Genomic DNA, 22,829 nt, shown 5'->3' on the forward strand with positions numbered 1-22,829 from the left:
AAAATACAGACCTAGGTTTTCAGCTGCACATGGGGACAAAGAAAGATAAATGGAGAAATGTCCTCTAGTTTGATGAAACAACAATAGAACTGTTTGGCCATAATGACCATCATGTTTGGAAGAAAAAGGGGGAGGCTTGCAAGCCGAAGAACACCATCCCAACCGTGAAGCACGGGGATGGCAGCATCATGTTGTGGGGGTGCTTTGCTGCAGGAGGGACTGGTGCACTTCACAAAATAGATGGCATCATGAGGATGGAAAATTATGTGGATATATTGAAGCAACATCTCAAGACATCAATCAGGAAGTTAAAGCTTGGTCGCAAATGGGTTTTCCAAATGGACAATGACCCCAAGCATACTTCCAAAGTTATGGCAAAAGAGCTTAAGGACAACAAAGTCAAGGTATTGGAGTGGCCATCACAAAGGCCTGACCTCAATCCTATAGAAAATAATGTGGGCAGAACTGAAAAAGCGTGTGTGAGCAAGGAGGCCTACAAACCTGACTCAGTTACACCAGCTCTGTCAGGAGGAATGGGCCAAAATTCACCCAACTTATTGTGGGAAGCTTGTGGAAGGCTACCCGAACCGTTTGACCCAAGTTAAACAATTTAAAGGCAATGCTACCAAATACTAATTGGGTGTATGTAAACTTCTGACCCACTGGGAATGTGATGAAATAAAAGCTGAAATTAATCACTCTCTACTATTATTCTGACATTTCACATTCTTAAAATAAAGTGGTGATCCTAACCTACCTAAAACAGGGAATTTTTACGAGGATTAAATGTCAGGAATTGTGAAAAACTGAGTTTAAATGTGGTGTATGTAATCTTCCGACTTCAACTGTACAAGTGATTATCCTGGCTTTCGCTAGCATCATTTTTTATTGTTTTGTATAATCTAAAGTGGTTAAATGTAACGTGAACAAGTGTTATTACTAAAAACAAGCTTTTATCTTACAACCAACATCCCGAGTCATTCATTTAAAGATGGTCATTCTATACTTTTGAGAGAGATGCAAATCCCTAGATCCTAGTATGCGGGCGCCTTTAGTCAGTAGCCTTGCACGAGCCATGGCTTGTGTGAGCCGGAACAGCTCATAGGCTCCTGCTCCGATCACCTGGTTCTGTAGCATGAGGCAGCTTGATGTACAAGTTCGCCTCTTGGGTATGACGCTACAAGCTTGGCACACCTGTAATTGGAGATTCTCCCATTCTTCTCTGCAGATCCTCTCAAGCTCTGTCAAGTTGGATGGGGAGTGTTGCTGCACAGCTATTTTCATGTCTCTCCAGTCTCTCCAAATGTTCAAGTCCAGGCTCTGGCTTGGCCACTCAAGAACATTCAGAGCGCTCAGAGCCACTCCTGTGTTGTCTTGTATGTGTGGTTAGCGTCGTTGTCCTGTTGGAAGGTGAACCTTCACCCCAGTCTGAGGTCCTGAGCGCTCTGGAGCAGGTTTTCATCAAGGATCTCTCTGTACTTTGCTCCGTTCATCTTTGCCTCGATCACGACTAGTCTCCTAGTCCTTGCCGCTGAAAAACATCCCCACAGCATGATGCTGCCACCACCATGCTTCACCAAAGTGATGGTGCCAGGTTTCCTCCATATGTGACACTTGGCATTCAGGCCAAAGAGTTCAATCTTGGTTTTATCAGACCAGAGAATCTTGTTTCTCATGGTCTGAGACTCACTAGGTGCCTTTTGGCAAACTCCAAGCAGGCTGTCATGTGCCTTTTACTGAGGAGTGGCTTCCAACTGACCATCATAAAGGCCTGATTTGGTGGAGTGCTGCAGCGATGGTTGTCCTTCTGGAATGTTCTCCCATCTCCATAGAGGAACTCTGGAGCTCTGTCAGAGTGACCATGGGGTCCTTGGTCACCTCCCTGACCAAGGCCCTTCTCCCTTGATTGTTCAGTTTGGCCAGGCGGCCAGCTCTAGGAAGAGACTTGGTGGTTCCAAACTTCTTCCATTTAAGAATGATGGAGGCCACTGTGTTCTTAGGGACCTTCAAAGCTGCAGACATTTTTTGGTACCCGTCCCCAGATCTGTGCCTCAACACAACCCTGTCGTCTCGGAGATCTAAGGACAATTCCTTCGTCCTCATGGCTTGGTTTTTGCTGTGACATTCACTGTCAACTGTGGGACCTTTAAAGGACAGTTGTGTCCCTTTCCAAAACATATCCAATCAATAGAATTTACCACAGGTAGACTCCAATCAACTTGTAGAAACATCTCAAGGATGATCAATGGAAACAGGATGCACCTGAGCTCAATTTCGAGTCTCATAGCAAAGGGTCTGAATACTTATGTAAATAAGGTATTTCTGTTTTACAAATTTGCAAAAATATCTTAACATGTTTTCACTTTGTCATTATTGGGTATTGTGTATAGATTGCTGAGGATTTTTATTTTATTTAATCTATTTTGCAATAAGGCTATAACCTGACAAAATTTGGAAAAGGTCAAGGGGTCTGAATACTTTCCAGTACCAGTCAAAAGTATGGGTTTTCTTTATTTTTTACTATTTTCTACATTGTAGAATAATAGTGAATACCTCAACCATGAAATAACACATATGGAATCATGTAGTGACCAAAAAAGTGTTAAACAAATCAAAATATATTTTATATTTTAGATTCTTCAAAGTAGCCACCCTTTGCCTTGATGACAGCTTTGCACACGCTTGGCATTCTCTCAACCAGCTTCATGAGGTAGTCACTTGGAATGCATTTCAATTAACAGGTGTGCCTTGTTAAAAGTTAATTTGTGGAATTTCTTTCCTTAATTGCGTTTGATCCAATCAGTTGTGTTGTGACAATATAAGGTTGGTACACAGAATATAACCCTATTTGGTAATAGACTAGAGTCTATATTATGGCAAGAACAGCTCAAATAAGCAAAGAGAAATGACAGTCCATCATTACTTGAAGACATGAAGGTCAGTCAATACGGAACATTTCAAGAACTTTGAAAGTTTCTTCAAGTGCAGTCGCAAAAACCATCAAGCGCTATGATGAAATTTGCTCTCATGAGGACTGCCACAGGAAAGGAAGACCCAGAGTTATCTCTGCTGCAGAGGATAAGTTCATTAGAGTTACCAGCCTCAGAAATTGCAGCCCAATTAAATGCTTCAGAGTTCAAGTAACAGACACATGTCAACATCAACTGTTCAGAGGAGACTGTGTGAATCAGGCCTTCATGGTCGAATTGCTGAAAAGAAACCACTACTAAAGGACACCAATAAGAAGAAGAGACTTGCTTTGGCCAAGAAACACGAGCAATGGACATTAGACCGGTGGAAATCTGTCCTTTGGTCTGATCAGTCCAAATTTGAGATTTTTAGTTCCAACCGCCATGTTCCAACCGCCAAGGATTATCTCTGCATGTGTGGTTCCCACCGTGAAGCAGTGCGGAGGGTGTGTGATGGTGTGGAGGTGCTTTGCTGCTGACACTGTCAGTGATTTATTTAGAATTCAAGGCACACTTAACCAGCATAGTTACCACAGCATTCTACAGCGATGCGCCATCCCATCTGGTTTGCGCTTAGTGGGACTATCATTTGTTTTCAACAGGACAATGATCCAAAACACATCTCCAGGCTGTGTAAGGGCTATTTTACCAAGAAGGAGAGTGATGGAGTGCTGTATCAGATGACTTGACCTCAACCCAATTGAGATGGTTGGGGATAAGTTGGACCGCAAAAGGAAAAGTAGCCAACAAGTGCTCAGCATATATGGGAACTCCAGCAAGACTGTTGGAAAAGCATTCCAGGCTACTACCTCATGAAGCTGGTTAAGAGAATGCCAAGAGCGTGCAAAGCTGTCATCAAGGCAAAGGGCGGCTACTTTGAAGATAAAAAAAAAATGGGTTACTAAGTGTTATTTCATTGTTTTAATGTCTTCACTATTATTCTACAATGTGGAAAATAGAAAAAATAAAGAAAAACCCTTGAATGAGTAGGTTTGTCCAAACTTTTGACTGGTTATGTATATATATATATTTTTTTACAGACAATTGTTTTTGTTGTCATTCAACCATTGGCTTAAAATGTGATTTTACCCACAGTTCTGATTTACTGAGACTAGTCATGTTGCTCCGCCTCCCTCGCAGAGAAAGCATCCTTGCATCTTGATGTGGTAGGTGTAGAACCTGAAAGAGTGATGTTTTCTGGGGGACGTAGTACTACCCTTAGGCGGTATAGTGTGTGCTTCCAGGTTCTGTGCCCTGTAGAACTCAGCTCTGGCATGGCAAAAACTACAGCGACTCAACAACAAACGTATATCCTTCTGAAACGATCGAGTAAAGATGGTGTAGAGGAAGGGGTTACAGAGGGAGTTGATTGGGTAGAAGAGGACGAGCAGGATCTTGGAGTGGGAGACGGTGATGAGGGGCATGCGGAGAGCCGCCGAGATGCCGAAGAAAGAGATGGGTGCCATGCAGATGAAGTCGGTGAAGATTAGGACGGCCATGCGCTTGGCGATCTTGGAGTCACCGTGGCGGATTGCTAGGTCGGGGTTGTGGATGGACAGGTAGATGCGTACGTAGCAGCAGCAGATGATGAAAAAGGCAGTGACGTTGAGGAGGAGGAGGGCTACAACATACACCTGGGAGGCTAGGGACTCGATGTCCATGGGCAGGCAGATTGACACCTGGAGGATAAAATATCAAAGAAAGTCAGTCAATCAGGTAAATGTGTAAAGCCCGTTTTACATCAACAATTGTCAGGAAGTTATTTTACAGCAGAAATAAAAAGGCTGTGAATGTTCACCTACTACAGTATATGTTCTGTGTAAAGTGAATGTTTGAATACGGGCCCAGGTTTACAGAAAGCATCACAGATTAAGCCTAGTCCTGGTCTAAAAAGCAAGTTCAATGGAGATTGAAAGTGCTGTATAGTCTAGGACTAGGCTTAATCTGTTTCTGATAAACCGGCCCTTTGTTAATACATGCCCTAAACTTAAATGAAAAAAATATATATATACAGTGGGGCAAAAAAGTATTTAGTCAGCCACCAATTGTGCAAGTTCTCCCACTTAAAAAGATGAGAGAGGCCTGTAATTGTCATCATAGGTTCACTTCAACTATGACAGACAAAATGAGAAAAAAAAATCCAGAAAATCACATTGTAGGATTTTGAATGAATTTATTTGCAAATTATGGTGGAAAATAAGTATTTGGTCAATAACAAAAGTTTATCTCAATACTGTTATATACCCTTTGTTGGCAATGACAGAGGTCAAACGTTTTCTGTAAGTCTTCACAAGGTTTTCACACACTGTTGCTGGTATTTTGGCCCATTCCTCCATGCAGATCTCCTCTAGAGCAGTGATGTTTTGGGGCTGTTGCTGGGCAACACAGACTTTCAACTCCCTCCAAAGATTTTCTATGGGGTTGAGATCTGGAGACTGGCTAGGCCACTCCAGGACCTTGAAATGCGTCTTACGAAGCCACTCCTTCGTTGCCCGGGCGGTGTGTTTGGGATCATTGTCATGCTGAAAGACCCAGACACGTTTCATCTTCAATGCCCTTGCTGATGGAAGGAGGTTTTCACTCAAAATCTCACGATACATGGCCCCATTCATTCTTTCCTTTACACGGATCAGTCGTCCTGGTCCCTTTGCAGAAAAACAGCCCCAAAGCATGATGTTTCCACCCCCATGCTTCACAGTAGGTATGGTGTTATTTGGATGCAACTCAGCATTGTTTGTCCTCCAAACACGACGAGTTGAGTTTTTACCAAAAAGTTATATTTTGGTTTCATCTGACCATATGACATTCTCCCAATCTTCTTCTGGATCATCCAAATGCTCTCTAGCAAACTTCAGACGGGCCTGGACATGTACTGGCTTAAGCAGGGGGACACGTCTGGCACTGCAGGATTTGAGTCCCTGGCGGCGTAGTGTGTTACTGATGGTAGGCTTTGTTACTTTGGTCCCAGCTCTCTGCAGGTCATTCACTAGGTCCCCCCGTGTGGTTCTGGGATTTTTGCTCACCGTTCTTGTGATCATTTTGACCCCACGGGGTGAGATCTTGCGTGGAGCCCCAGGCCGAGGGAGATTATCAGTGGTCTTCCATTTCCTAATAATTGCTCCCACAGTTGATTTCTTCAAACCAAGCTGCTTACCTATTGCAGATTCAGTCTTCCCAGCCTGGTGCAGGTCTACAATTTTGTTTCTGGTTTCCTTTGACAGGTCTTTATTCTAGGCCATAGTGGAGTTTGGAGTGTGACTGTTTGAGGTTGTGGACAGGTGTCTTTTATACTGATAACAAGTTCAAACAGGTGCCATTAATACAGGTAACGAGTGGAGGACAGAGGAGCCTCTTAAAGAAGAAGTTACAGGTCTGTGAGAGCCAGAAATCTTGCTTGTTTGTAGGTGACCAAATACTTATTTTCCACCATAATTTGCAAATAAATTAATAAAAAATCCTACAATGTGATTTTCTGGATTTTTTTTCTCATTTTGTCTGTCATAGTTGAAGTGTACCTATGATGAAAATTACAGGCCTCTTATCTTTTTAAGTGGGAGAACTTGCACAATTGGTGGCTGACTAAATACTTTTTTGCCCCACTGTATTTTCAAATTCTGCTGACCTTAGTGTAGCTGCTGACTCCGAGGACAGGAAGCAGAGCGGCCAATAGGGAGAAGCCCCACCCCCCAGCCATCATGGCTACCACATGCCTCAGCCGCAGCCTTTTGTTCTTGTGCATGGCGTTGGTGATGGTGTGCCACCGCTCTAACGTTATAATGGTCAGCGTGTAGACCGACAGCTCGCTGGCGAACACCGTCAGGAACCCCGCCACACCACAGCCCGCACCCGTCTGCCAGAACGTGGCGTGGTTGTAGTATTCCTACAATAAAATACAACTTTATTATTGGATGTGGACTAGAACTCCTACAATCAAATACAACTTTATTATTTGATATGGACTAGAACTCCTACAATATAACTTTATTATTTGATATGGACTAGAACTCCTACAATAAAATACAACTTTATTATTGGAAATGGACTAGAACTCCTACAATAAAATACAACTTTATTATTGGATATGGACTAGAACTCCTACAAACAATACAACTTTATTATTGGATATAGACTAGAACTCCTACAAACAATACAACTTTAGAATTTGATATGGACTAGAACTCCTACAATACAACTTTATTATTTGATATGGATTAGAACTCCTACAATAAAATACAACTTTATTATTGGATATGGACTAGAACTCCTACAATACAACTTTATTATTAGATATGGACTAGAACTCCTACAATACAACTTTATTATTAGATATGGACTAGAACTCCTACAATACAACTTTATTATTGGATATGGACTAGAACTCCTACAATACAACTTTATTATTAGATATGGACTAGAACTCCTACAATACAACTTTATTATTGGATGTGGACTAGAACTCCTACAATACAATGCAACTTTATTATTGGATATAGACTAGAACTCCTACAATACAACTTTATTATTGGATATGGACTAGAACTCCTACAATAAAATACAACTTTATTATTGGATATGGATTAGAACTCCTACAATAAAATACAACTTTATTATTGGATATGGATTAGAACTCCTACAATAAAATACAACTTTATTATTGGATATGGATTAGAACTCCTACTATAAAATACAACTTTATTATTGGATATGGATTAGAACTCCTACAATACAACTTTATTATTGGATATGGATTAGAACTCCTACAATAAAATACAACTTTATTATTGGATATAGACTAGAACTCCAACTTCACAACTTTATTATTGGATATGAACTAGAACTCCTACAATAAAATGCAACTGTATTATTGGATATAGACTAGAACTCCTACAATAACATACAATACAACTTTAGTGTCCAAATAGGAAAGAGTCATTACAAAAATATAAACATTGGAAAGCAAGCATTACAGGGTCAGCCGCAGTGCAGCCCCCCTGGAGAAGTTTAGGTGTTAAGTTCTGCCTTGCTCAAGGGTTCAATGGTAGGTGGTTGGTAGTAATGTACTCAACTGAAAAGAGCAGCCCTACAGAAGCCAGTTCAGTCTCCACCTTTTCATAGCCCAACTTGAGACTTGAACCAGTGACCTTCTGATATACCTCTCTAAGCCTTTGGGCTATGTACCTTGCGTGAGTGGTAGTCCATGGCTGCAATGAGGAGGAGGTAGACCCCCATGCAGAGGTCTGCGAAGGCCAGGTTACACATCAGGAACCGAGAGACATTGAGCTTCTGGTGGCTGGTGAGCAGAATGATAAAAAATGTAAAAAATATAATCAATTACTTGAATATAAGTTGCAATTAAAGCATTGTTTTAATTATATTTTTCTTATTCAAGCAACATTTCTTAGTAGACCACACATGGTCAGTTTACGCAAGAGGATAAGAGTTGAGCACATTCTTCACTATAGAATTAAATCGATTACAAACCATTAATTCAAATTCAATTGGTTTGGAATCTATCCCTGACAAAGATGGTTGGCATTATCAGCACACTTGTCCAGAGACATGCAGGTCTATGACATTGACCACTAGTTAATCCTAAATCTATTTTCTCTCCCTTTACCTGATGATCAGTACGACCAGCACGGCCATGTTCCCGGCCACAGCGAATACAATGATGAGCCAGGTGACTGAACGGAGGAAGGAGTATCCCAGCAGATCCTCACAGGGGTTGAAGGCGTCGGACTCCGGGGTGCACTGGAAGGGTCCAGGACACAGGCTCAGCTGCAGGTCTGGGTATTGGAGGTTGATGTCGTACAGGTCTGTCACATTGTCTGCCGAGTGGTCCCTGTAGAAAAGGGGAAGACAACATGGATTTGTTCAACATTAGGTGTAGGAGGTAGAGACCGCCCCCCAAAAAAGAAAATGGGCAATCAAGGGAAAAACATTACGAAAGCCTTTAACTTTCCCCTGATACATGGTGGAAATATTGTCTTACATGATTTCATCATCGTCATCGCACAGCCTTCTGAGGTTCGGAGAGAGTGCAAGGACAACTTTTTCCCTTTGGATGCATAAAGAGAAAAGGTTAGAGTAGACCCTTGAGTGTCAACCTTTTTGTGTACCTGTGATGAGCACCTATGTGCTAAAATATTACATGACATTACATTTCCTAACACTTTACCCAATACATTTAGTGTGTTCCCTCAGGCCACTACTCCACTATGTGGCAGAGGAATCAGAATTAGTTGGGTAACATAGATAAATAAGATGTTTTATTCATCTAATATGCTTATGTGAGATACTTGTCATTAGAATGTATCCTTTTGGACTATAGTGTTGGCAGTTGCACTTTTTTCTAAGCTGGGGCTCAGTCATTTGGGGCCCAGAGAGGGGAGAGGTCAGGCTTGTCGTTTACATGTCTCTGGTGCTATGCAGAATATCAGAAAGGGAAGAGGACAGGATGGAACCTTGCCTTTACATGTGAATGTATCTGTTAAACCATGTGAAGGGATGGCGTGATTAAGGGGGGAACCAATTAAGTCACTCCCCTCAGTGAGCTTGTCCAGGAGTGGGGAGAAGAGGGGGTTTACTTGAGATGGGAGTATATAGAGTTGACAATTGAGTTATGGCTTGGATGAGGTAATGTTTTGGTACTATGAAGTACCAGGAACGAGATTAGAACCTCGTTTTAGAGACCAAACTGAGAGATAATTATAGTGAATGCAATCTGGCTAAGGGATACTCCTTTCTCAAGTAAAAGGCCCTTTGTGAAGAGTTCCTAAGATCTGTGGTTCTTCATGTACAGTGAGGGAAAAAAGTATTTGATCCCCTGCTGATTTTGTACGTTTGCCCACTGACAAAAAAATGATCAGTCTATAATTTTAATGGTAGGTTTATTTGAACAGTGAGAGACAGAATTACAACTAAAAAAATAAATAAATTGATTTGCATTTTAATGAGAGAAATAAGTATTTGACCCCTCTGCAAAACATGACTTAGTACTTGATGGCAAAACCCTTGTTGGCAATCAGAGGTCAGACGTTTCTTGTAGTTGGCCGCCAGGTTTGCACACATCTCAGGAGGGATTTTGTCCCACTCCTCTTTGCAGATCTTCTCCAAGTCATTAAGGTTTTGAGGCTGACGTTTGGCAACTTGAACCTTCAGCTCTCTCCACAGATTTTCTATGGGATTAAGGTCTGGAGACTGGCTAGGCCACTCCAGGACCTTAATTTTCTTCTTCTTGAGCCACTCCTTTGTTGCCTTGGTCGTGTGTTTTGGGTCATTGTCATGCTGGAATACCCATCCACGACCCATTTTCAATGCCCTGGCTGAGGGAAGGAGGTTCTCACCCAAGATTTGACGGTACATGGCCCCGTCCATCGTCCTTTTGATGCAGTGAAGTTGTCATGTCCCATTAGCAGAAAAACACCCCCAAAGCATAATGTTTCCACCTCCATGTTTGACGGTGGGGATGGTGTTCTTGGGGTCATAGGCAGCATTGCTCCTCTTCCAAACACGGCGAGTTGAGTTGATGCCAAAGAGCTCCATTTTGGTCTCATCTGACCACAACACTTTCACCCAGTTGTCCTCTGAATCATTCAGATGTTAATTGGCAAACTTCAGACGAGCATGTATATGTGCTTTCTTGAGTAGCGGGACCTTGCGGGCGCTGCATGATTTCAGTCCTTCACTGCGTAGTGTGTTACCAATTGTTTCTTGGTGACTATGGTCCCAGCTCCCTTGAGATCATTGACAAGCTCCTCCTGTGTAGTTCTGGGCTGATTCCTCACCGTTCTCATGATCATTGCAACTCCACGAGGTGAGATCTTGCATGGAGCCCCAGGCCGAGGGAGATTGACAGTTCTTTTGTGTTTCTTCCATTTGCGAATAATCGCACCAACTGTTGTCACCTTCTCACCAAGATGCTTGGCGATGGTCTTGTAGCCCATTCCAGCATTGTGTAGGTCTACAATCTTGTCCCTGACATCCTTGGAGAGCTCTTTGGTCTTGGCCATGGTGGAGAGTTTGGAATCTGATTGATTGATTGCTTCTGTGGACAGGTGTCTTTTATACAGGTAATACGCTGAGATTAGGAGCACTCCCTTTAACCTGTTGCGTCTACCAAACCCGGATCCGGGATTCTATTTACAGACCTAAGCTCATTACCATAACGCAACGTTAACTATTCATGAAAATCGCAAATGAAATGAAATAAATATGCCATCTCTCAAGCTTAGCCTTTTGTAAACAACACTGTCATCTCAGATTTTCAAAATATGCTTCTCAACCATAGGAAAACAATCATTTGTGTAAAAGTGGCTAGCTAGCGTAGCATTGAGCATTAGCATTAGCGTTAGCATCCAGCACGCAAGATTTCAACAAAAACATAAAAGCCTTCAAATAAAATAATTTACCTTTGAAGAACTTCGGATGTTTTCAATGAGGAGACTCTCAGTTAGATAGCAGATGCTCAGTTTTTCCAAAAAAAGATTCTTTGTGAATTCCAAATAGCTCCGTTTTCTACATCACATTTGGCTACCAAAAAAAAAAAGAAAATTCAGTCCTCAAAACGCGAACTTTTTTCCAAATTAACTCCATAATATCGACTGAAAACATGGCAAACGTTGTTTAGAATCAATCCTCAAGGTGTTTTTCACATATCTCTTCAATGATATATTGTTCGTGGAAGCATGGTTTCTCCCCTCAATCAAATGGAAAAGTACAAGCAGCTGGCGTTTGCGCACCGAATTCCACGCAGGACACCAGGCGGACACTTGGAAAATGTCTCTTATGGTCAATCTTCCAATGATATGCCTACAAATACGTCACAATGCTGCTAACACCTTGGGGGAACGACAGAAAGTGTAGGCTCATTCCTTGCGCAATCACAGCCATATAAGGAGACAATGGAAAACAGAGCTTCAGAGATTCTGCATAATATGCATAGTCGAGCATCTTTTCATGACAAAATATCGCGCTTAAAACGGGAACGTTTTTTATCCAAAAATGAAATAGCGCCCCTAGAGATCCAACAGGTTAAGAGTGTGCTCCTAATCTCAGCTCGTTACCTGTATAAAAGACACCTGGGAGCCAGAAATCTTTCTGATTGAGTGGGGGTCAAATACTTATTTCCCTCATTAAAATGCAAATAAATGTACAGTGCCTTGCGAAAGTATTCGGCCCCCTTGAACTTTGCGACCTTTTGCCACATTTCAGGCTTCAAACATAAAGATATAAAACTGTATTTTTTTGTGAAGAATCAACAACAAGTGGGACACAATCATGAAGTGGAACAACATTTATTGGATATTTCAAACTTTTTTAACAAATCAAAAACTGAAAAATTGGGCGTGCAAAATTATTCAGCCCCCTTAAGTTAATACTTTGTAGCGCCACCTTTTGCTGCGATTACAGCTGTAAGTCGCTTGGAGTATGTCTCTATCAGTTTTGCACATCGAGAGACTGAAATTTTTTCCCATTCCTCCTTGCAAAACAGCTCGAGCTCAGTGAGGTTGGATGGAGAGCATTTGTGAACAGCAGTTTTCAGTTCTTTCCACAGATTCTCGATTGGATTCAGGTCTGGACTTTGACTTGGCCATTCTAACACCTGGATATGTTTATTATTGAACCATTCCATTGTAGATTTTGCTTTATGTTTTGGATCATTGTCTTGTTGGAAGACAAATCTCCGTCCCAGTCTCAGGTCTTTTGCAGACTCCATCAGGTTTTCTTCCAGAATGGTCCTGTATTTGGCTCCATCCATCTTCCCATCAATTTTAACCATCTTCCCTGTCCCTGCTGAAGAAAAGCAGGCCCAAACCATGATGCTGCCACCACCATGTTTGACAGTGGGGATGGTGTGTTCAGCTGTGTTGCTTTTACGCCAAACATAACGTTTTGCATTGTTGCCAAAAAGTTCAATTTTGGTTTCATCTGACCAGAGCACCTTCTTCCACATGTTTGGTGTGTCTCCCAGGTGGCTTGTGGCAAACTTTAAACAACACTTTTTATGGATATCTTTAAGAAATGGCTTTCTTCTTGCCACTCTTCCATAAAGGCCAGATTTGTGCAATATACGACTGATTGTTGTCCTATGGACAGAGTCTCCCACCTCAGCTGTAGATCTCTGCAGTTCATCCAGAGTGATCATGGGCCTCTTGGATGCATCTCTGATCAGTCTTCTCCTTGTATGAGCTGAAAGTTTAGAGGGACGGCCAGGTCTTGGTAGATTTGCAGTGGTCTGATACTCCTTCCATTTCAATATTATCGCTTGCACAGTGCTCCTTGGAATGTTTAAAGCTTGGGAAATCTTTTTGTATCCAAATCCGGCTTTAAACTTCTTCACAACAGTATCTCGGATCTGCCTGGTGTGTTCCTTGTTCTTCATGATGCTCTCTGCGCTTTTAACGGACCTCTGAGACTATCACAGTGCAGGTGCATTTATACGGAGACTTGATTACACACAGGTGGATTGTATTTATCATCATTAGTCATTTAGGTCAACATTGGATCATTCAGAGATCCTCACTGAACTTCTGGAGAGAGTTTGCTGCACTGAAAGTAAAGAGGCTGAATAATTTTGCACGCCCAATTTTTCAGTTTTTGATTTGTTAAAAAAGTTTGAAATATCCAATAAATGTCGTTCCACTTCATGATTGTGTCCCACTTGTTGTTGATTCTTCACAAAAAAATACAGTTTTATATCTTTATGTTTGAAGCCTGAAATGTGGCAAAAGGTCGCAAAGTTCAAGGGGGCCGAATACTTTCGCAAGGCACTGTATAACATTTTTGACATGCGTTTTTCTGGATTTTGTTGTTATTCTGTCTCTCACTGTTCAAATAAACCTACCATTAAAATTATAGACTGATAATTTCTTTGACAGTGGGCAAATGTACAAAGTCAGCAGGTGATCAAATACTTTTTCCCCTCACTGTAAGTTGAGAGGTGTATCTTTGCTATAAAAGATCTCAGTTGCCATTATGTTGGGACTCTCAACAATTCATTATAGATAGTGAGTTGTTGAAAGTCAAAGGGCTATTGTAAAGCTCATATTATTAAAGATGAAGTTTAAGTATAACTCTGACTGGTGTGTGGTTTATAACTCTCCTCATTTGGTAATACAGGAAATTGCCACGACAACTATCACATACAGTTGAAATCGGAAGTTTACATACACTTAGGGTGGAGTCATTAAAACTTGTTTTTCAACCACTTCACACATTTCTTGTTAACAAACTATAGTTTTGGCAAGTCGGTTAGGACATCTACTTTGTGCATGACACAGGTACTTTTTCCAACAATTGTTAACATACAGATTATTTCACTTATCATTCACTGTATCACAATTTCAGTGGGTCAGAAGTTTACATACACTAAGTTAACTGTGCCTTTAAACAGCTTGGGAAATTCCAGAAAATTATGACATGGCTTTAGAAGCTTCGGACAGGCTAATTGACATAATTTGAGTCAAATGGAGGTGTACCTGTGGAGGTATTTCAAGGCCTACCTTCAAACTCAGTGCCTCTTTGCTTGACATCATGGGAAAATCAAAAGAAATCAGCCAAGACCCCAGAAAAAAAATTGTAGACCTCCACAAGTCTGGTTCATCTTTGAGAGCAATTTCCAAACGCCTGAAGGTACCACATACATCTGTACAAACGATAGCACGCAAGTATAAACACCATGGGACCACGCAGCCGTCATACCGCTCAGGTAGGAGATGCGTTCTGTCTCCTAGAGATGAACCTACTTTGGTGTGAAAAGTGCAAATCAATCCCAGAACAACAGCAAAGGCCCTTGTGAAGATGCTGGAGGAAGCAGGTACAAAAGTATCTATATTCACAGTAAAACGAGTCCTATATCAACATAACCTGATAGGCTGCTCAGAAAGGAAGAAGCCACTGCTCCAAAACCGCCCAAAAAAAGCCAGACTACGGCATGCAACTGCACATGGGGACAAAGATCGTATTTTTTGGAGAAATGACCGCTGGTCTGATGAAACAAAAATAGAACTGTTTGGCCATAATGACCATCGTTATGTTTGGAGGAAAAAGGGGGAGGCTTGCAAGCCGAAGAACACGATCCCAACCGTGAAGCACAGGGCTGGCAGCATCATGTTGTGGAGGGACTTTGCTGCAGGAGGGACTGGTGCACTTCACAAAATAGATGGCATCACAAGGCAAGAAAATTATGTGGATATATTGAAGCAACATCTCAAGATATCAGTCAGGAAGATAAAGCTTGGTCGCAAATGGGTCTTCCAAATGGACAATGACCCCATGCATACTTCCGAAGTTGTGTCAAAATGGCTTAAGGACAACAAAGTGAAGGTATTGGAGTGGCCATTACAAAGCCCTGACCTCCATCCTATAGAAAATGTGTTGGCAGAACTGAAAAAGCGTGGGCGAGCAAGGAGGCCTACAAACCTGATTCATTTACACCAGCTCTGCCAGGAAGAATGGGCCAAAATTCACCCAACTTATTGTGGGAAGCTTGTGGAAGGCTACCCAAAACGTTTTACCCAAGTTAAACCATTTAAAGGCAATGCTACCAAATACTAATTGAGTGTATGTAAACTTCTGACCCACTGGGAATGTGACGAAATAAATAAAAGCTGAAATAAATCATTCTTTCTACTATTATTCTGACATTTCACATTCTTAAAAGAAAGTGGTTATCCTGACTGGCCTAAGATAGGGAATGTTTACTAGGATTAAATGTCAGGAATAGTGAAAAACTGTTTTTAAATGTATTTGGCTAAGGTGTACATAAACTTCCGACTTCCCTGTAAATACAGTACAACATCCATGTGTACGTGCGTGTCTTATCATGTGTATGTGTGTCTGAGCCTGTGTGTGTCCAGTCTCCGCTGTTCCATAAGATGTTTTTTTTAAATCAGATTCTACTGCTTGCATTAGTTACCTGATGTGGAACAGAGTTCCATGTAACCATGGCTCTATGTAGTACTATGCACCTCCCATAGTCTGTTATTGACTTGGGGATTGTGTAGAGAGGCCTATGGTGGCATGTCTTGTGGAGTATGCATGGGTGTCTGAGCTGTGTGCTAGTAGTTTAGACAGATGCCTCGGTGCATTCAGCATGTCAACACTTCTTACAATAACTGTGTGGCAAAATCCTGCACAGAGCCTTCACCGTGCGCTGCCACTTTAAGAGCGCATCAGCAGTAAGGAAGGAGGAAATAAAGACAGCTCGTTCAGCTCTTTGGGGAGGGGCTCTTGGGTGGCGCGACAGTTTGATTGTGTGTGCTGTGCTGCAGAAGTTTTGTTTTCAGCGTGTGTAGTTTATAAAGTATTTAACTCAATCATCGGTGTGATCGCTACAACTCAATCCATCCTCCACTTTGAGCCATGAGAGATTTACATGTTTATTATTCATGCTAGCTCTCTGTGTACATTTAAGGGCCAGCCGTGCTGCCCAGTTCTGAACCAATTGTAATTTGTTCGAGGTCTCTCTTTGTGGCACCTGACCACACAACTGAAGAGTAGTGCAGGTGCGACAAAACTAGGGCCTGTAGGATCTGCCTTGTTGATGGTGTTGTTAAAAAGGCTTTATTATGGACAGACTTCTCCCCATCTTAGCTACTGGTGTATCAACATGTTTTGACCATGACAGTTTACACTCCAAGCAGTTTAGTCACCCCAACTTGCTAAATTTTCACATTATTTATTACAATATTTAGTTGAGGTTTAGGGTTTAGTGAATGATTTGTCCCAAATACAATGCTTTTAGTTTTAGAAATATTTATAGATGTGTACCTACTTGTCTTTGCGTCGCCAGGTGTGAAAGGCACAGCAGTGGCTGGGGTAAGTAATCTCTGCCACCTCCAGCTCTAGGAGGCTTTCTAGAGGAGGTAGAGTCTTCAGGTAGGGGGTAGAACGGGCAATCAGGACCTTTAAATGTTCCAAACCTCGACGGGGGAGTGTGTCGAGAGCTGTGGAGGAGACGTCACTGGGCAACACACACAAGATACAGGAAACACCCAAGTCAAATGTTGACACATTTTTTCCTACCTGTTACAATATAACTTTATTGTCCATAGTTACAGCGAACAATGAAAAATGATCTTCTACTCTCTTCATTTCTAAACCCCTCCCACACATCACACAGAGTAGCACAGGGTAAAGCTGCAGTGCAGCACCCCTGTATGGAGCGCATGGTGTGGTTAAAGGCCTTGCTCAAGAGCCCAATGGTAGGGGATTATTATTAGGATATGAACCCAGCAGCTCTCCAGGTGCCAGATCAATTTCTCCCTTTTTTTCCAAGCGCCTAGCCCGGGAATCCAGAAGGCGACCTTTCGGCTACAGGCCCAACTCCTTAGCCGCTCGGGCTACCTACCCCCAAGACCTAACCCTAAACTTTCACCGTAACAAATTTTTACACTCTTTTGTTTTTAACAATGTCAAGCAGGGTGCAAACAAACAATACAACAAGACAAGACAACATACCATTACAATCTAACAAATACAGAAGGAGACCTGGCCGCCAAATTGTGTATATACACTGAACAAAAATTAAAACGCAACATGCAACAATTTCAAAGAGTTACAGTTCATATAAGAAAATCTGTCAATTTAAATAAATTCATTAGGCCCAAACCTATGAATTTCACATGACTGGGAATACAGATATGCATCTGTTGGTCACAGTGAGCATTTGCCCACTGAATTCGGTTACGACGCAGAACTGCAGTCAGGTCAAGATCCCGGTGAGGATGATGAGCATGCAGATGAGCTTCCCTGAGACAGTTTCTGACTGTTTGTGCAGACATTCTTTGGTTCTGCAAACCAATAGTTTCATCAGCTGTCCGGATGGCTGGTCTCAGACGATCCCCACAGGAGAAGCAGGAGGATGTGGAGGTCCTGGGTTGGCGTGGTTACACTTGGTCTGCGGTTGTGAGGCCGGTTGGACGTACTGCCAAACGATGTTAGAGGCGGCTTATGGTAAAGAAATTAACATTAAATTCTCTGGCAACAGCTCTGGCGGACATTCCTGCAGTCAGTATGCCAATTGCACACTCCCTCAACTTGAGACATCTGTGGCATTGTGTTGTGTGCCAAAACTGCACATTTTAGTGGCCTTTTATTTGACCCCAGCACAAGGTGCACCTGTGTAATGATCATGCTGTTGAATCAGCTTCTTGATATGCCACACCTGTCAGGTGGATGGATTATCTTGTCAAAGAAGAAATGCTCACTAACAGGGATGTAAACAAATTTGTTTTTTGTGCATATGGAAAATATTCGGGGATCATTTATTTCAGCTCATGAAACATGGGACCAACACTTTCAGTGTTCACTTTCGTTCAGTATATCTTCAATATTAAAGCTGATCTGTTCAGGAGTTTGAGTGGTTACATTACCCCAGCGCAATCCCTCAGCTGTGTTCTCTTTGTTATCATTCAAATCAAATCAAAGTTTGTCACGTGCGCCGGATACAATCGGTGTAGACCTTACAGTGAAATGCTTACTTACAGGCTCTAACCAATAGTGCAAAAAGGTATTAGGTGAACAATAGGCAGGTAAAAAAATAAAACAACAGTAAAAAGACAGGCTATATACAGTAGCGAGGCTATAAAAGTAGCGAGGCTACATACAGACAGCGGTTAGTCAGGCTGATTGAGGTAGTATGTACATGTACAGTGCCTTGCGAAAGTATTCGGCCCCCTTGAACTTTGCGACCTTTTGCCACATTTCAGGCTTCAAACATAAAGATATAAAACTGTATTTTTTTGTGAAGAATCAACAACAAGTGGGACACAATCATGAAGTGGAACGACATTTATTGGACATTTCAAACTTTTTTAACAAATCAAAAACTGAAAAATTGGGCGTGCAAAATTATTCAGCCCCTTTACTTTCAGTGCAGCAAACTCTCTCCAGAAGTTCAGTGAGGATCTCTGAATGATCCAATGTTGACCTAAATGACTAATGATGATAAATACAATCCACCTGTGTGTAATCAAGTCTCCGTATAAATGCACCTGCACTGTGATAGTCTCAGAGGTCCGTTAAAAGCGCAGAGAGCATCATGAAGAACAAGGAACACACCAGGCAGGTCCGAGATACTGTTGTGAAGAAGTTTAAAGCCGGATTTGGATACAAAAAGATTTCCCAAGCTTTAACATCCCAAGGAGCACTGTGCAAGCGATACTATTGAAATGGAAGGAGTATCAGACCACTGCAAATCTACCAAGACCTGGCCGTCCCTCTAAACTTTCAGCTCATACAAGGAGAAGACTGATCAGAGATGCAACCAAGAGGCCCATGATCACTCTGGATGAACTGCAGAGATCTACAGCTGAGGTGGGAGACTCTGTCCATAGGACAACAATCAGTCGTATATTGCACAAATCTGGCCTTTATGGAAGAGTGGCAAGAAGAAAGCCATTTCTTAAAGATATCCATAAAAAGTGGCGTTTAAAGTTTGCCACAAGCCACCTGGGAGACACACCAAACATGTGGAAGAAGGTGCTCTGGTCAGATGAAACCAAAATTGAACTTTTTGGCAACAATGCAAAACGTTATGTTTGGCGTAAAAGCAACACAGCTCATCACTCTGAACACACCATCCCCACTGTCAAACATGGTGGTGGCAGCATCATGGTTTGGGCCTGCTTTTCTTCAGCAGGGACAGGGAAGATGGTTAAAATTGATGGGAAGATGGATGGAGCCAAATACAGGACCATTCTGGAAGAAAACCTGATGGAGTCTGCAAAAGACCTGAGACTGGGACGGAGATTTGTCTTCCAAAAAAACATAAAGCAAAATCTACAATGGAATGGTTCAAAAATAAACACATCTAGGTGTTAGAATGGCCAAGTCAAAGTCCAGACCTGAATCCAATCGAGAATCTGTGGAAAGAACTGACAACTGCTGTTCACAAATGCTCTCCATCCAACCTCACTGAGCTCGAGCTGTTTTGCAAGGAGGAATGGGAAAAAATTTCAGTCTCTCGATGTGCAAAACTGATAGAGACATACCCCAAGCGACTTACAGCTGTAATCGCAGCAAAAGGTGGCGCTACAAAGTATTAACTTAACTTCTTGCTACTACTTGAGACGTCTGCGTCTCAAGTAGGCACCTGGAAATGCAAATGCGCTACGCTAAATGCTAAATGTACTCGTTAAAACTCAAACGTTCATTAAAATATACATGTAGGGTATTGAATTAAAGCTACACTCGTTGTGAATCTAGCCAACAAGTCAGATTTTTAAAATGCTTTTCGGCGAAAGCATGAGAAGCTATTATCTGATAGCATGCAACACCCCAAAATGCCTGAAGGCGACGTAAACAAAATAATTAGCGTAGCCGGCGCTACACAAAAACGCAGAAATAAAATATAAAACATTCATTACCTTTGATGATATTCTTTGTTGGCACTCCTATATGTCCCATAAACATCACAAATTGGTCTTTTTCCCGATTAAATCCGTCCATGAATGCCCAAAATATCCATTTGTATGGCCTGTCTGCATCACGAAAAAAGCTCTCTTCCAACACGCAACGTCATGTTTAAAAATTATATAAGTTGCCTATATTCTTTGACAAAAAACTTCAACCTACTTTTATAACCCAACTTTAGGTATTTGTAAACGTTAATAAGCGATCAAATTGATCACTGGGCGATCTGTATTCAATAGCAGCTACAAAAGAAAACAGTGTCCATTTTTCAATCTTCCAAAATCGATTGAGGTAGGCTGGATGGAATCAAGGATCTATTCGTAATGTCTCAATGGATTTTTGTCAATGAAAATGACGTTTTTGGCGACATCGTGTGGAAGCTGTAGGAATTGCATCCGTCTCCATATTAAATTTGGTTTCCTTTAAATAATTCATGAAAGGGGCGCATGGATATTTTTTCAGATTTCAGTGACCAGTTTTTCTTGCGCTTTTTGATGAAACACACGCTCTGTTATAGTCACTGCCGTGATTTAACCAGTTTTAGAAACTTCAGAGTGTTTTCTATCCACACATACTAATCATATGCATATACTATATTCCTGGCATGAGTAGCAGGACGCTGAAGGAGGGGGTAGGATAATAAGGGGGCTGAATAATTTTGCACGCCCAATTTTTCAGTTTTTGATTTGTTAAAAAAGTTTGAAATATCCAATAAATGTCGTTCCACTTCATGATTGTGTCCCACTTGTTGTTGATTCTTCACAAAAAAATACAGTTTTATATCTTTATGTTTGAAGCCTGAAATGTGGCAAAAGGTCGCAAAGTTCAAGGGGGCGGAATACTTTCGCAAGGCACTGTAGATATGGTTAAAGTGACTATGTAAATATGATGAACAGAGAGTAGCAGTAGCGTAAAAGAGGGGTTGGCGGGTGGTGGGTGGGACACAATGCAGACAGCCCGGTTAGCCAATGTGCGGGAGCACTGGTTGGTCGGCCCAATTGAGGTAGTATGTACATGAATGTATAGTTAAAGTGACTATGCATGTATGATAAACAGAGAGTAGCAGCAGCGTAAAAAGAGGGGTTGGGTGGGGCACACAATGCAAATAGTCCGGGTAGCCATTTGATTACCTGTTCAGGCATCTTATTGCTTGGGGGTAAAACTGTTGAGAAGCCTTTTTGTCCTAGACTTGGCACTCCGGTACGGCTTGCCATGCGGTAGTAGAGAGAACAGTCTGTGGCTGGGGTCTTTGACAATTTGTAGGGCATTCCTCTGACACCGCCTGGTGTAGAGGTCCTGGACGGCAAGCAGCTTAGCCCCAGTGATGTACTGGGCCGTACGCACTACCCTCTGTAGTGCCTTGCTGTCAGAGCCCGAGCAATTGCCGTACCAGGCAGTGATGCAACCAGTCAGGATGCTCTTGATGTTGCAGCTGTAGAACCTTTTGAGGATCTCAGGACCAATGCCAAATATTTTTAGTTTCTTGAGGGCTTTGTCGTGCCCTTTTCACGACTGTCTTGGTGTGTTTGGACCATTCTAGTTTGTTGTTGATGTGGACACCAAGGAACTTGAAGCCCTCAACCTTCTCCATTACAGCCCCGTCGATGAGAATGGGGGTGTGCTCAGTCCTCCTTGTCCTGTAGTCCACAATCATCTCCTTAGTCTTGGTTACGTTGAGGGATAGGTTGTTATTCTGGCACCACCCGGCCAGGTCTCTGACCTCCTCCCTATAGGCTGTCTCGTTGTTGCCTAATGCCAATGTCTGTCTATGGTGGTAAATAAACTGCCACGAAAAGTATAGATGAAAACTCTCTAGGCAAGTAGTTTGGCCTGCAATCACAATATACTCTACTTCAGGGAGGCAAAATCTAGAGACTTCCTTAGATTTCGTGCACCAGCTGTTGTTTACAAATATGCACAGACGTCTTATCTTGAGTGTGCAGTTCTATCTTGCCGGTGCAGCGTATATCCCGCTAGCTGAATATCCATGTCGTCATTCAGCCACGACTCCGTGAAACATAGGATATTACAGTTTTTGATGTCCCGTTGGTAGGATATTCGTGATCATACCCTGTCTTTTTTATTGTCCAATGAATGCACGTTGGCGAGTAGTATCAACAGTAACGGAGGCTTTCCCACTCGCCTTTCCCGGGTCCTGACCAGTCATCCGGCTCTTTGTCCTCTGTACCTGCGTTGCTTCCTCTTGCAAATAACGGGGATGTTGGCCCTGTCGGGTGTTTGGAGAGTGTCCTGTGCGTCTTGCTTGTTGAAGAAAAAAATCTTTGTCTAATCCGAGGTGAGTGATCGCTGTCCTGATATCAGAAGCTCTTTGTCTAATCCGAGGTGAGTGATCGCTGTCCTGATATCAGAAGCTCTTTGTCTAATCCGAGGTGAGTGATCGCTGTCCTGATATCTAGAAGCACTTTGTCTAATCAGAGGTGA

At 42.1% G+C, this 22,829-nt stretch overlaps 1 protein-coding gene across 1 annotated transcript in view; it reads right to left on the reverse strand.

Annotated features, from left to right (window-relative positions):
- Nucleotides 1-4,084: 4,084 nt before the first annotated feature.
- LOC139375683 (lutropin-choriogonadotropic hormone receptor-like) overlaps nucleotides 4,085-22,829 on the reverse strand; it is a 42,782-nt gene continuing 24,037 nt past the window's right edge. Inside the window, exons 9-14 of the mRNA XM_071117490.1 lie at nucleotides 16,747-16,935; nucleotides 8,962-9,027; nucleotides 8,587-8,811; nucleotides 8,148-8,259; nucleotides 6,592-6,849; nucleotides 4,085-4,648 (exon numbers count right to left, since the gene is read on the reverse strand). Coding sequence (XP_070973591.1) covers nucleotides 4,085-4,648; nucleotides 6,592-6,849; nucleotides 8,148-8,259; nucleotides 8,587-8,811; nucleotides 8,962-9,027; nucleotides 16,747-16,935 — 1,414 coding nt within the window. The remainder of the gene's footprint in view (nucleotides 4,649-6,591; nucleotides 6,850-8,147; nucleotides 8,260-8,586; nucleotides 8,812-8,961; nucleotides 9,028-16,746; nucleotides 16,936-22,829) is intronic.

The sequence above is a fragment of the Oncorhynchus clarkii genome, chromosome 20 (genome assembly GCF_045791955.1).
Source record: "Oncorhynchus clarkii lewisi isolate Uvic-CL-2024 chromosome 20, UVic_Ocla_1.0, whole genome shotgun sequence".
NCBI lineage: Eukaryota > Metazoa > Chordata > Actinopteri > Salmoniformes > Salmonidae > Oncorhynchus > Oncorhynchus clarkii.